At 46.8% G+C, this 15,181-nt stretch overlaps 1 protein-coding gene across 1 annotated transcript in view; it reads left to right on the forward strand.

The window, feature by feature from the left end:
* PITPNM2 (phosphatidylinositol transfer protein membrane associated 2) overlaps nt 1-15,181 on the forward strand; it is a 242,925-nt gene that overhangs the window by 203,242 nt on the left and 24,502 nt on the right. The window contains 2 exon segments of the mRNA XM_048514019.1: nt 7,364-7,513; nt 13,250-13,414. Coding sequence (XP_048369976.1) covers nt 7,364-7,513; nt 13,250-13,414 — 315 coding nt within the window.

Genomic DNA, 15,181 nt, shown 5'->3' on the forward strand with positions numbered 1-15,181 from the left:
AGGGTCACCCTCAGACACTTGCTTTTCTTCACTAGTACTATGGAGTTGCTCCCCATGCACTGTTACTAGGCTCCAATAATATCCCACTTCAACATTTTGTTTAACCTCCTTCTCCACAACTCTCTTTCATCACGATTGTTAGCATAGGGGTATGGTGTGGTTTTTTTAATAGGTCGCGAAGCACTTCCAGTGTCAATGTGGTGGAAATCAGGTGGAGTCAAACCGCAGGCTGTCTTCAGTAAAATAAACAATTCCAAAGTCCTTTAACAAATGTCTAACTTGCTTACATTGCCCTTCTGATAAACCATCTGAAATTCGAGACTTTTACTCACATCAGAACTACTCCTCAAAATTCCATTCCACAAACTCATCTGCGTTAGTGTCAACTTGTACTGGAAAAAAGTCATTTACAGATCTCTCACAATACGGTTTCAATCCTATCTAGCATGCACAGTTCTTCTGCCCATCATCTTCTTTGAATTACATAATTGTCATTGGGTAAAACCTGTATTATCACATAAAGGTCCCTTCCAAGCCACATCCAACTTAACAGGCTTATCCACTGACAGTAATAAAACTTTTATTACCCACTGCAAAAGCCGGGCAAGTGGTCTAGCCTTAGCATCAAAAGTAGGTCTTTTGCTTTTTTGCTGAGCCTGCTTCTAAATTCTCTTGCTGCAGCTGTCCTTACTTCCTGCAAGGGAGTTCTCCTTTGCAGCTCACAGAATATATGCATTTTACATCCTTGGGACAAGAGTTGCTCAGTAAAAAGCCTTCTCCTAATTTGCTCTCTAGCTAAGCCCAAAGGACCTCTGATATCTCTACCAAACAATAACTGATTTGGACTAAATCCTAGGCTTTCTTGGATGGCTGAATCACGCGAGGAGGAAAGCAAGCGTCAAATATGGTACTGCTTGATCCCATGAATTTGAATGCTTTTAGTACATAAGACTTCAACAATTGTCCTGTGAGTTCTTGAATATGGCCTCTCTCTCACTAAACCATTTGACTGAGGGTTATCACGCATGCCACTACAGGGGCATGCTGAACCTTTGAAACCAACTCACAGAAGAATTTTCATCACCTGGTGACATCAAATTAGGGGGCTTGATCAGTCATTTTCAGTACTTTCATCACACCATATGTGGACACAAATTCCATTAAGGCCTTAGCTACTGACACAGATGTAACAATGTTTCTCACACAAAAAGGCACAAAGGAAATCTGGTTTGCATGGTCAACTATAACTACACAATATACTGTTTTCTCCCGAACTACTTTTAGGTAAAGGACCTTGAAATGTCCAAACTGACCCTTGCAAAGGGGTTCATCAATTACTGGAGTAGGGATTCGTAGGGCTCACACCTTAGTTCTATCAGTAGCGTGCAGCTCCAACCACGTTGACATACATCATCACATGTCTTGCAAAAATCCTTAACTGCTTCTTTAGTCAACCCCCTTGTGCCAAAAAAAAACTGCCTCCTCTTGAGATTCTTTTCCATAGTCCTTTCTCTTATTCCTAGGTGTCCAGCCAATGGGACACCATGAGCCAGTTCTAAAATTTCTTCCCCTGTACTTTCTTGGAATCTCTACTTAACTGTAAGGTTACTCATTTCTTCTCCTCTCCCTCAGAAAAAGCCCCTGCCTCCATTTTTGGCGATACAATAAGCCAGATTGCCATATAAATCCTCTCAGGATTTTCTTTAGATGCTACTTCTCCAGAAGCAACCTCCTGCCTTTTTCACATAACTCTTTTAAAGAGTAGTACATGATCTCTTTGTTCAGTTTTAAACTGCTCCAGACCTTTCATGACATACATTTTCTTTTATCCCCTCAAAATTTGGAAAGTTTCCCCAACTTCCATAGCTGGACTAGGAGTGCTTAATGACTCCATCTTTCTTTCCCTCCAATTGTGACTTAGTTAACTCCAGCTTTTGCTGTCAAGTCCCACTTCCCAATCTCCCACTTCCTTTTCTTTTTTTGCTCACCTATATATTCTGACTCTAAGCTCTTTTTCCAGCTTCTTAGGAATCCTAGTTGGAAACTTTTCATGTAATACATCTTCTAATTCCCCCCTTTGAGCCTCTCTTGTTTCCTCTCTTTTTCTCAGTGCTTGTTTTAGCACTTTGACCTAGTAACTATCATGCGTTCATTTTGTCTAGATTGGTACAAACACATCTGTCTCCAATTATAAAAGGCATATCAGGAAAACATCATGCATTACAATGGCATATATGTCCTTTTCAATTCTGGGGAGTCCTGGATATGAATCAGTACTAAATCCTAAGTACATAGGGGTCCTTTCATATGGGGTAACCTGCATCCTTCCCACCAACTGATGACTTCTATTTGCTTTCAACAACTTTCTCTTGCTTGATAGAGACTTATATCTGCCCCCCTGTGTCAACAGAACTCTTCCAAATTCCACAACTTCCCCTAAGTATGCCATCACTTTCTATAGCCCTGAGATCTCCAACCCACACTGTCTCTGTTCCCTTCAGATATCCACACTATTTACATCAACCAGCTGTAATCTCCTCCCATTTCCCCATCACTCTTGGTTCTTGTTCCAGTGGATTTAACAAGTTCCCTCATCACCAGCTTATATCTCTTAGTTGTCAGTGCAGAGTTTCTCCAGGACTTAGCAGGGAGTTCTTCATCACCACGGTGACCCGGCTCTTCTCCTTCACTGGAAAATTAAACGCAGAACTACTCTGGTGAATCATTAATCTCCTCCCAATCTTCATTTTGCACCAAAACCCGATTATTTCCAACATGTTGCACTCTTTGTTTTCTCTCTCTTATTTCTTGCACATTGTGATTTGAAGGGACCCCTTTCTCCACACAGAAAGCAGGTTATATTCCTTGGTGTATAGATTCTCAGCCGTGGTTTACTGGGCCTTGGAAAGAAGTCCTTTCTCTGAAGCAAACTTTTTTTCTCCATCTTTACCCGTAAACTCAATATTTCTCGGGTTGGTTTTTAAACAATTCTCTCTTCTCTGATAGCTAAAATTCGTGCTGGTTTTCTTTTCCTTGCTTTTTATATGGCGGCCATCTGGTCATGCGAAAGCAGCCAAGTCAGATAAATCTAAGTTCTCTTTAGCTTGAACAAGAGCTGAGATTTTCTTCGGGGAGTAAATGTGAAAAAATTGCTCTCTTGCTATCAAGTTGCAAAGTCTTCTATGGACTGAACCTTTGCAGCTCCTATACCATTGCTGAACTATAAGTTTCAATCGAGCCATACAAAAGCAATGCATAGCTCTCCTTCCTCTTAGGAAAGCTCCCCTCAGTTCTTCTCTCAACTGGATCTCAGATTTTCCAAATCTGGCTAAAGCTACCTCGCCTTTTAAAAAATTCTCATAGGTGGCTGCTTCCCCAAGTGTAAGTTCACCTAATAACTGAGCTTAAATCTCCAACAACGCAAGGCCATAACGCCCTCACTTGCTCTCTTCTGGAAACTTCATTTTTCTCTCAAGGCAGCTTCCCAAACAAAGCTAAAAAACTTTCCCACTGACTCACCCTAGCTGATACTCTGGGGAACTGTCTCTTCTGCTAAGCTGCAGTCGACTCCCTCTGTCTATCCTATGACATCAGCAAGTTCATGGTGGTTTTCTTGTGCGTTGCATAAACGGGTTTGCAACATCCTCATCCATCCCTCAGTGCTGGTTGGTACTGAGGAATCGTCTGTATCTATACTGTATCCCGCGTCTGGTTGCATTAACTCTGGGTAGTCCTCTTGGGGTGTTATTACTAAGCAGACCTTTCTTGGTCATTCTCTATCCATGTCTCTCAACTCCCTTTAAGCCATTCAACAGCTGTCCTGGTGGCTCCCAACTCTTGGAGTTTCTACCATCTCTGCTGCTTGATTCTGGCTCAGCTGAGAAAAATGGTGTGCATATTCTGGAGCTCTTCCAGTGTGACCTGCACTTCATTCACCTTTTTAGATCGTGAGGGGTTTCACTACTGGTCTAGATCCATCTCTGCACATTCAACTGAAATCTCGTGGTTTGTACTAGAGCCAAATTCTACACTCTTTGCTTCTGCTAACAAAATGCCTTTCACTGAGTGTATTTCCCAAAAATCCCTCCTGGCTTTTGCCACTACTCACATGTCAAGGAAGACTCCCACAGTCCCCTTCTACTCTTGAATTCGCTTTCATTGATTCAATACACTCATAGAAACTTCTTCTTTTTTGTAGTTTATTACATATAACAGGCAAGCTTACAAGTTGCTCTAACGAATTAACAAAAGAAAACTTCTGGAAAAAAAACGAACTGGGCTTCAGCTTCAGTTAAACCCTCACTCACTAACTGCCCTTCCTGTGTTCTGAGCCACATCCTCCAACTGACACTTTCAGAATGTTCCTGAACTCTTCACACCACCTATCGGCCCCACCTGGGGATGGACATGAGAAATGTATCCTGTGTTGTGTCGTGTGGCCTCAGGACTGTATGGCCGTGTTCTAGTGGCATTTTCGCCTTCCTCTGTGGCTGACATCTTCAGAGGATGCCTGTAAGGAATCAGCAAGGACCAGGCCAAAAGTAACTGTATCAGTTGTTTATTGATCTGGCAATCATGATCTTCTACAGACAATGCGAACTCTGACCAGAATCCCCCCAAGCAGCCGCTTTTACAGGCAAACATTTTCCAGTGAAAACCCCAGCCCAAACAACCCATCTTTCCCATCAAACTATTCCCACCAGAGACAGGTTCACACAGAACAGTAGCAAGCACGCAGCAAGGCTAAGCAAGAGAGAACGAAAGTCCCGGGCTAGGTGCCCAGACGCAGGAATGTAGCTCCAAGGTTGAAACAAGCTGCTAGCAAACAGAAACAACCTTACAATGCCGCAGATGCAGGCGAAGCGTCAGGAGAAAATGCTACTAGAACACAGCCATACAGCCCGGAAACCACACAACAACCCAGTGATTCCGACCATGAAAGCCTTCGACAATACATATCATATGTAATTAGTGAAAGGCAAATTACCCTCCTTTTTCCAACGCCTTGAATGGATTCATTATTTTATACCCAGCTTATCTGAAAATTTATCTGAAAGTCATAATATTTCCTTTAACCCAGCAATGATAAACCAGTAAATCACAGGCTGATCTTCACGAGTATTTAGTCTGTATAAATATGCACTGAATGCCACGATATAGAAATCCCCAATCTGTAGAAGACTTGCTGTGGGCTCTGTAGTATCAAGAGCCTAGTGAGCCCTATTTTCAGTGCCACGGTGACATTTTGTTGGGGCATCAGCACTGATTGGCTAGTAGCTATGTCAACATGATCTCCCCCCGCCCCCGCCCCCCAGAGCAGATTCCCTCCTTTTATAAAAATGTCTTTTTAAATGGCCTAATGTCATAAAAGCACTAAGTGCTTCAGTTTTTAAAAGAGATTGACAGCCTGCTAGAAGCGTTGCGTGCATGGGAGGCTCTCACTGACAGCCGTCTTCAAAAGGGCGGCAAAGACATCTGCAGTGGGCTGGGGTGGCTGGCTTGAAAGGGCTTATCAGCCCCCTTGCCCCGCTACAGGCTCAGCAGTCCAGGCGCTCCCCCCGAGTGCCATCTGGGGCCAGCCGAGGCAGACACCCCCTTCCGGGCCTGGCCCGACCAAGTCACATTTATGTCACATCCAGCCCTTGTAAGAAATGAGTTTGACACCCCTGCTCCAGCTCACTGAGACGTCAGCATTATACGATCCTGCTCAAAGCTCACTTTGGATTCAGCTGACTGCCAGCTACACATTTTCTCATGAAGCCCGGAGGGGGAAAATAAATAAGATGAGATTCTGACATCTAGAACTTGTACTTGGGAGCAATTCTCCTTAAGGTCCAGTGAGCCACATGCATTGGCTGATAGCCGCCCGGAAGCCAGATTCTGGATTTCTGCCAAGTGTGAAATGCACAGCTGTGCAAATTGAAGCCAGAATGGCTCTGTGTAGCCAGAGAGCACTTGCACTCATACTCAGCCTGGCAGGGGTGTGTGGCCATGTTGGGCTATTGTGTTCCCTCCTCCACCTGGTGATGCCTGCGAGGTCTTTCAAAGCACAGCTGTGCATAGTGATGCTGAAGATGGGTTAGGGCTGTGGTGGCGAACATTTGGCACTCCAGATGTTATGGACTACAATTCCCATCAGCCCCTGCCAGCATGGCCAATTGGGGTTGATGGGATTTGTAGTCCATGAACATTTGGAGGGACGCAGGTTGTGGCGAACCTTTGGCACTTCAAATGTTATGGACTACAATTCCCATCAGCCCCCTACCAAAGTGGCTTATAATAGTGGCCACCAGTTGATGGGATTTGTAGTCCATGAACATTTGGAGGGACGCAGGTTGTGGCGAACCTTTGGCACTTCAAATGTTATGGACTACAATTCCCATCAGCCCCTGCCAGCATGGCCAATTGGGGTTGATGGGATTTGTAGTCCATGAACATCTGGAGGGACGCAGGTTGTGGCGAACCTTTGGCACTTCAAATGTTATGGTCTACAATTCCCATCAGGCCCTGCCAGCATGGGGCTGATGGGAATTGTAGTCCATAACATCTGGAGTGCCAAAGGTTCGCCACCACTGGGTCTAACAGGATGTGACTCCAGCAGACCTGTATTGTGCATCTGGATCGTTGACAAGCAGGTGTAAAGTGTGTCTAAATATACAGGAATTTTGTGGAAATAAAGGGTGGGTGGGAAGAGGATTCTGGTATCTTCCCTCCCCAACTTTCCTCTCTAAAGCCTGTCCCCACAGGTTGTAGTGAGCTTTCCGGGCTGCGTGGCCATGGTCTGGTAGATCTTGCTCCTAACGTTTTACCTGCATCTGTGGCTGGCATCTTCAGAGGTGCATCGCAGAGAGAAGTCTGTTATACACTGTGTCCAGGCCGTGGCACTGTGTCCAGGACACAGTGTGTAACAGACTTCCCTCTGGGGTACACCTCTGAAGATGCCAGCCACAGATGCAGGCGAAATGTTAGGAACAAGATCTACCAGACCACGGCCACGCAGCCTGGAAAACCCACAACAACCAGTTGAATCCGGCCATGAAAGCCTTCGACAATACCTGTCCCCCACAGTTCCTTTTCTCTTGGTAGTGAGGTGAAAGGCAGCTGTACAAAGATGAGTCAGTGCTTCTTTCCAGCCCATTCCTTCCCCCATTCCTCTGCCTCCTGCCTCTCTCCTGAAAGCTCTTCTCATGCAACTCAACCTTCCCCGCATCTGATTAGACCCTTGACGTTTCCCATGTCTGAACTCCTTGACAAAATTCCCTGAGGCATCGTACACCTCAGTTGTGAGTCTGTGTTAACGGTTTGTGTGGCCTCATGTCTGCTGTTCTCGCCCCAATTTGTTTTCTTCCCCATCTGCTTCTAGTTGAGACAGTCCAGAGCAACCCTCTTCTCCTCGTAGAAAGCAGCCCCCTGGTTGCTCTCCAGAACCAAGACAGCTTCATGGAAACCAGTATCCCTGTTCCCATCCTGAATTGGCAAGATGCTTCCAGTAAACATTCTGGATTTGTTGACCGTGTGTAATCTGTCCTTTTCTCCCATTGCTGTCTTTTCTGTCGTGTGCTTGGGGCGGAGGTGACGCTTGGGAGATACCAGATTGAACTAAGAGCCGTGAAAGCTTTCTCTGCCTTTTTTAATAGCTGGGTTGGACCCTTTGGGAAGAGGAATACAAAGTCAGGGAAGCTGTTCCTCTTTAGAGGACTATCCTTTACAGCAAGGGGCAGCATTCGGATTGGGAGCAAGTGGGTTGGGCGCCTGAGCAGGCTCGGGATCCTGATAAGCCCTCTCAAGGGGCCGGATCCAGCCCCTGGGCTTGCCAGGCCATATCAGGAGCCGGGGGAGGCTGTCTCAGCTGGCTTGCAGGCCTGATAATTTCCTTCAAGGCAGCCACCCCACCCTGCTGCCGGCTCACCATTCCAGACACTCCCACAGTGCCATTCTGCAGTCAGCCTAGGCCTGTGGTGGCGAACCTTTTTGAGACCGAGTGCCCAAATTGCAACCCAAAACCCACTTATTTATCGCAAAGTGCCGACATGGCAATTTAACCTGAGTACTGAGGTTTCAGTTTAGAAAAAACGGTTGGCTCCGAGGCGTGCATTACTCAGGAGTAAGCTTGGTGGTAGTCAGTGGCTTTGCTTTGAAGCAACTGTGCAACGCTTCAAACGGGTGAATCACGACCCTAGGAGGGTTTACTCAGAAGCAAACCCCATTGCCAGCAACTGAGCTTACTCCCAGGTAAAGGATCACGCTTTCGTTCTTCCCATGAAAATTAACAGGGTTTAACAGTGCTTAACAGGGTTACCTACACTGCTTTCCCAAAACTAGGTCTTAGGATTAATGTTAATAATCTCCCTGAAATAATTACATTATTATCACATGACGAACTCTGTGCATGCGTGCCCACAGAGAAGGCTCTGAGTGCCACCTCTGGCACCCGTGCCATAGGTTCGCCACCACTGTGATAAGCCCTCTCTAGGGGCCGGATCCAGCCCCTGGGCTTGCCAGGCCACATCAGGAGCCGGGGGAGGCTGTCTCAGCTGGCTTGCAGGCCTGATAATTTCCTTCAAGGCTGCCACCCCACCCTGCTGTGGGCTCACCAGTCCAGACACTCCCACAGTGCCATTCTGCAGTCAGCCTAGGCAGCACCCCCAGGCCAGATCTAGTCAAATTTATATCACAGCCAGCCCTTGTAACAAATGAGTTGGACGCCTCTGCTTTACAGAGCAGTAGATAAGTACATGAGGGGGTTATCCAGCATCCGTTTACTTTAATGTTTGCTTAAACAACTGAAGCAAGTAAACTTAAAAAAGAGGGCTGCGTTGGATCTGTTAATTACCATTAACCCATCTGCTTATGTTGGGATGATGTTTCGCCCCCCCCCCCCTTTTTATTTTCACTTTGAACCTCTATGGAAGAGGTTCTTGCGTCTCTCAAAATGTCACTTCCTGTCTCCTGGAGCATTAGACGTTTTTACTCCACTCCCTCGGTCTTCTGACAACCGGCAAGCAAGAGAAGCAAAAGCTTTCTTTTCTTTGCCATTCCTGGGACTGAGGCCCTCGCTAAGGATGGAGATCCGGCTTGTGTGAGAGGTGATGCCAGCGGGGCTGAGATTTTTGCATTTCCAGACTTAAAGCTGGAAGTGGTTTGGCAGCCAGAGAGGAATCTCTTTGGCGCTGCAGGCTGGGAAGTGATTCAGCTAAAAGCTGAGTCACTGGAAGGGGTTTGTTTGTTTGTTTGTTTTCCTAGTGGCACCGAGCAGCCTCCCATAATTCTCTTTTCACATAGATCAGAGATGGCGAACCCATGGCACGGGTGCCAGAGGTGGCACATTGTGATTTTTCATCCCCCCGCCCCCCCCCCCCCCACACACACACAGACATCTAGGCTGGCCTGAGCCACTGAGCACGTTCGAGCACTGCAGTGAGTAGGGAGGACTCAGCTGGCGGGCCTGGTGCCTGTACTCCAGGTGCCTGCTGCCCCAGGGGGGAAGGGGGCGCAGAGGAGGCAGAGATGCTAGAGAGGCACAGAGCAGTGTGACTTGCTGGAGGCTAGAGCAGGCTGGCCCCCGCTCGAGCGGGTGGGGCGGAAGACCTCAGCATTCAGGTTAAATTGCCGGGTTGGCACTTTGCGATAAATAAGTGGGGTTTGGGTTGCAATTTTGGCACTCGGTCTCAAAAAGGTTCGCCATCACTGACATAGATGGTTGTTTGTGATTGGCGAGTCCCTTTTAGTGACTTGTCTGAATTCACTATTTTCAACGTAAGCCCTAATCCTACAGCCAGTCAAACATGCTTTGCTACTGAGCGGGGTGACAGCTTGCAGAAGGGTAGCTTTTGCAGATGACGAATTCATGTTTGCTGTGGGCAAGGGAAGCAAGCTGTTGACCCCAAACAGAGGTTGGCCTGACTTTGTGTTAAATGTGGGAATGGTACTGCCCCCAAAAGACTCCCCACCCCAAGACAGTGTGCCTGGAGCTCCCCCTGCTGGCAGACATATAACGCACTGTAACACATGCATCTTGCTCTGTAGAAACCCCTGCCCTGGGGACAGAAATGCCACACTTCTGTTCCACTGAAGAGCTCTTGGAAGTGCCAATCAACAGTTACTTTAAAGCATGAAAGCGGCTGGCAGGCTTCAACTTAATGTCCCTGTGTCCTCTTTTACATGCTATATCAGCTTGCTTGCTTCAGTGTCAGTATTTTTTTTCAAGCATTTTCCTGCAAAAATACAGGCTAGAACAGTGGTGGTGAACCTTTGGCACTCCAGATGTTATGGACTACAATTCCCATCAGCCCCTACAATTGGCCATGCTGGCAGGGGCTGATGGGAATTGTAATCCATAACATCTGGAGTGCCAAAGGTTCGCCACCACAGGGCTAGAAACTTGCACGGCCGTTTGCAAATTTGATTTGCACCAATTGACCTGCGGGAATTTGTGGTTTGAAAAAAGACTCCGCAAATATCACAAGATTCTCAATTAAAAAAACTCTGGGAGGTATAGCACTAATGCAAGGTATATTTATTACAATGATGAAACCGAGTCTAGATCTTTAGTTCATGCACATATTTCAGTGAGGAAACTCCTGTTTGTATGGCATGCCACGTGGAAAGCAGAATCTCTCTTCCCCTGTCGTTGCTTTGCTGGCACTCTGTACAATTGGGAGGGTTTTTTTAGTGTATCCAAATCTGTTTAGTATTCCATTCAGACAGTGTTTATGAGTAACATTCATTGTTAATGTGGGAAAGCTTTCAAGACCTTGGTTCCTCAAGTAATTTCTGCTTGCCAGATCAGTTTGTTTTCTGTCGCTGCTGCTATTCTGCATGGTCGCTTTCTTTTTTTCAACCGTGCTTCAGAAAGGCATTGAAGTTGACATGTGAGAGTAATGCAGACAGATTGCCTCTCCTTTCTACATCTCTTCACTCACATTGGACAGGGCAGAGCTTTGGGAAGGAAGAAGACCCGAAACCCAGACCTGATGTTATGAGTTAGGCGTGGGTGCCTGCAGTTTCCCTGCAATGTCCAATAAGATAAGGGGTACTATGAGACATCATTACAATCAGGGTATTCTGCCACCCCATTGGCTGCTGCTTTCAGGAATGGGGAAATGCTGCGGGTGAGTGTGTCACATGTCATTGTTGACTGAGGAGTTGTGAGTTGGACATCAGCAGGGTATCCCATAACTCACGTGCTCCGTATCCCATGAAGTGTTGGAAACACTCATGTTTTGAGATTGCCCTTGCGTTTCTGCCACAGGCTCACAGATCCAATCCCCCCCTGATCTGGAATCACACTTTAGCTTTTTTGTCAGCACTCCGCAACTTTGTTCTGAACTTCCTCTCAGCTAAAGAAATTCGCAGTGTGAACAGGCTCTTGCTATGCTTCGTGGTATGGGGCAAGAGGCTCAGCTACTGCTTAACAGCATGCCATAGCTTTGGAAGCCTAGCGGATGAAAGCAACCTGCAGATAAGAAAGGGCACATCAATGGAAAGATTTGTTTTCTCGGTGAAAAGAACATTGTGTCAGGAGCAGAATCCTGCTAGGTTAGAAACTGTGACAGTCCACAGGCCAAACAAACCAAGTCTTTTTCCTCCTTCCTATCAGAGAACTCACGGTTTCCAGCTTTAGTGACTTGTGTTGTGATCCGTATCGCTTACAGAATTTCTTCATCGCCCCAGTACTTAAAGTTAAATGTGGCTGCTTAAGGAAATACATTTGAAAAGCCATCTAGCTGTTCGAGGGCAGCAGGTGCAACCCATAAAGCAGGGTAAAGAGAATCCATTAAGCTAATTAAAGTAGTTCTATTCAGACCCAAAGGGGTTTTTTTTAATTCAGGTGGTAGCAGAAAGGTACAATTCTCCTCGACTGGAAAAGCTTTTCGCAAAAGACTGTCTACAAGATGAAGGCATGGCATCCACAGTAGCAAGCAACGAGGGTGATTGAGGGACTGGAGCACCTTCCTTATGAGGAGAGGCTGCAGCGTCTGGGACTCTAGTTTGGAGAGGAGATGTCTGAGGGGGATATGATTGAAGTCTATAAAGTTATGCCTGGGGTAGAAAATGTTGACAGAGAGAATTTTTCTCTCTTTTTCACAATACTAGAACCAGGGGACATACATTGAAAATGCTGGGGGGAAGAATTAGGACTAATAAAAGGAAACACTTCTTCACGCAACGTGTGATTGGTGTTTGGAATATGCTGCCACAGGAGGTGGTGATGGCCACTAACCTGGATAGCTTTAAAAGAGACTTGGACAGATTTATGGAGGAGAAGTCGATCTATGGCTACCAATCTTGATCCTCCTTGATCTGAGATTGCAAATGCCTTAACAGTCCAGGTGCTTGGGAGCAACAGCCGCAGAAGGCCATTGCTTTCACATCCTGCATGTGAGCTCCCAATGGCACCTGGTGGGCCACTGCGAGTAGCAGAGTGCTGGACTAGATGGACTCTGGTCTGATCCAGCTGGCTTGTTCTTATGTTCGTAAAGCACAAATTCTGTGATTTGCAACCTGACAACCAAAAGTGCCTTCCTTATAACCCTGTGCTGTTGAGTAGCTCTGCTGGAGATTGACAGTTCCTCATCAAGTAGCTAAAGGCACAGAGAATTAGTCCTTTTCTGCTGGCCATTCAGGCTAAACCCAACTTTGCACCAGTGGATTTTAAACTTCTGCATTCAGGACCCCTTTCCATATTGCCTGTTCCGCTGAAAAGCCCCTGTTCTTGGGAAATTGGCCGTTACACCGTGTAATTCAAGAAAACTCCCCAAAGATATCCCTCAGTGAACTTTGGAAGGAAAGGTCTGTGGTAGCTGCAGAACTGGTCCGCCAGTTAATGGTCTTCTCCTTTGGGAATGCCAGATGTTCCCAGATCATATATAAGTGCCTGGCATTCATGTAAATCTATCCAACCCTCAGATTGAGATCTCTGTATTTCTGTTTTCTTTTAAGATGATTCATTTGTTTTCATCTTTTGGGAAACGGCTTCCTAACTGCTGCCCCGTTGTGTTTTGCTTGCACTACTCGTGTGTGTTTCATTTTCCAATCGGAGCTCGTTTTGGAACACTTATTCCTTCTAAAAGGTTTGGGTTGAAGTCTGCGTCATCATCATCATCATCATCATCATCATCATCACCTTTTGCCTTTTTGTGCTTGTGCACGCTTTGGGTTGATTCGGTGTCTGCATCCTTCTTGTCTCGCCACGCCCTGCGTCCTTTTGGTCTAATTTATTCTCGATCTCCCTGTTTCGTCTCCGTAGCGGATGTTGTTCAGTCTCATGGTGGCGTCTTCATGGAAAACGCGTCCCCTTCTACTCCCATTTCAGCCCCCCAGTTCAGGGGCTTCCGGAGAGCCAGCGAGGCCAGCATTGCCAGCCAGGTGTCAGGAATGGCAGACAGTTACACTGCTTCCAACATAGCCAACAGTAAGTGTTCCTTCGCATCAAAGGCAAGATCCTTCCTGCAAGTTAGTTCCCTGCACGAAGACTCCGAGTGGCGGGGAAGACTCCGCTGCAGTCCTGCTTCTTTGAGGGTTTTCTGTATCCGGTGATGACAACCCCTGAGATTATAGATCCGTCTAAAAGAACAAGAGATTCCTGGCCCAGTTAATCTCTAAAAAAAAGAAAGAGAGAGAGAGAGAGAGGCATTGAGGCTCAAGCCTGTCTGGAAAAAAAATGCATCCTTTGAATTCTGATTTTGTTTTGCCTCTCAGTTCTCCAGGAAGCACAAGCAGAGGTGGGATCCAGCAGGTTCTCACAGGTTCCTGACAGTAGGTTACTAATTATTTGTGTGTGCTGAGAGGGGGTTACTAATTGGTGATTTTGCCACGTGATTTTTGCCTTAGTTACGCCCCTCCTCTCAGCAGTAGCGCGCAGAACTTGAAGCCGTCTATCAGGAGGTGCACCGGCGTGCGTGGCAGCCTGCGCCTGCGTGCATTCGTTTCCCACCCAAGGAATGGCACAGTGGCTACGTCTTTGCCATAGCCCCGCCCAGGATTGCCCCGCCCCTGGAATGCCTGGCCACGCTCCCGTCACCTGCCCTTTCGTCTCCAGCCCCCATTCCATTGGTGCTATTACAACCACAGTTTGAATCCCACCACCGTGGGAACCTGTTCCTAAAATTTTTGGATCCCACCACTGTAGCACAAGCCATGCAATCCACGTGGCAGTAGAAAAGGGATGCCACGGGTGGGGAGGGGAGAGGAGAGGGAATGTCTAGCATGCTATCTAGTGAGCATCGGTGGTTGACACCTTGTATTGGATCAACTTGCATTGATGGGAGCCAAAGAAAATTAGCTAAAACTTGGAAACGTGAGAAGTGCTGCAGCGTCGGAGTCCAGAGTTTGTGCTATGAGCTGGAAGGTCCCAGGTCCATATTAAACTTTCTAAGTAGCCTTTAGGGCCAGCGGTGGCGAACCTTTGGCACTCCAGATGTTATGGACTACAATTCCCATCAGCCCCTGCCAGCATGGCCAATTGGCCATGCTGGTAGGGGCTGGTGGGAATTGTAGTCTATAACATCTGGAGTGCCAAAGGTTCACCACCATGGCTTTAGGGAGTCCACTATATTTCATCCTTAGCAGTATTTGCAACTCTGGGATCACGTTAGCCTGCCTTTCCAGATTGCTGTAAGGACACCTGAGATAATGTGTGTGAAGCGTTTTAAACACACTAAGGTTCTACATAAATACTAAGTTGTTGTAACCCTTTTCATTAGGTATTTATATAATGACTTCAGCTAGGGTACAGAGTGGGACCCCAGATCACTTTTAAAGTTTCTTTCCACTTTTCCTTGACCTAAACGTTTTATTGTGGTCATACTGTTGGCAACCCTCCCCTCCCCAAGGCATGTTGACTCGTAATCTGATCAGAAGTGATATGAAATACATTGGTGGGATAACACGTTATCTCCATCACATGATAACCTTCCTAAGTTGCATGACTGGAAAGGCCTTTGTGTGCTACCGCGCGTGTCTCATTCCCAAGCAGCAACGGAAAAATCCTTCCAAACAAACGTGAAGTTGCCGACTAATGAGTCAGACCTTTGGTCAAATCTGCCAAGGTTAGTCTTGCCTCTTCTGACTGGTAGCAGCTCCCCAGGGTCTCAGCTATCGGTGGGTGTTTCCCCACTCACCGGATCCCCCCTATGCCACGCGCTGCTCTCAGCGCGCGGCATCCCTGGCGTGCGCCTGG

The sequence above is a fragment of the Sphaerodactylus townsendi genome, linkage group LG13 (assembly GCF_021028975.2).
Source record: "Sphaerodactylus townsendi isolate TG3544 linkage group LG13, MPM_Stown_v2.3, whole genome shotgun sequence".
Lineage (NCBI taxonomy): Eukaryota > Metazoa > Chordata > Lepidosauria > Squamata > Sphaerodactylidae > Sphaerodactylus > Sphaerodactylus townsendi.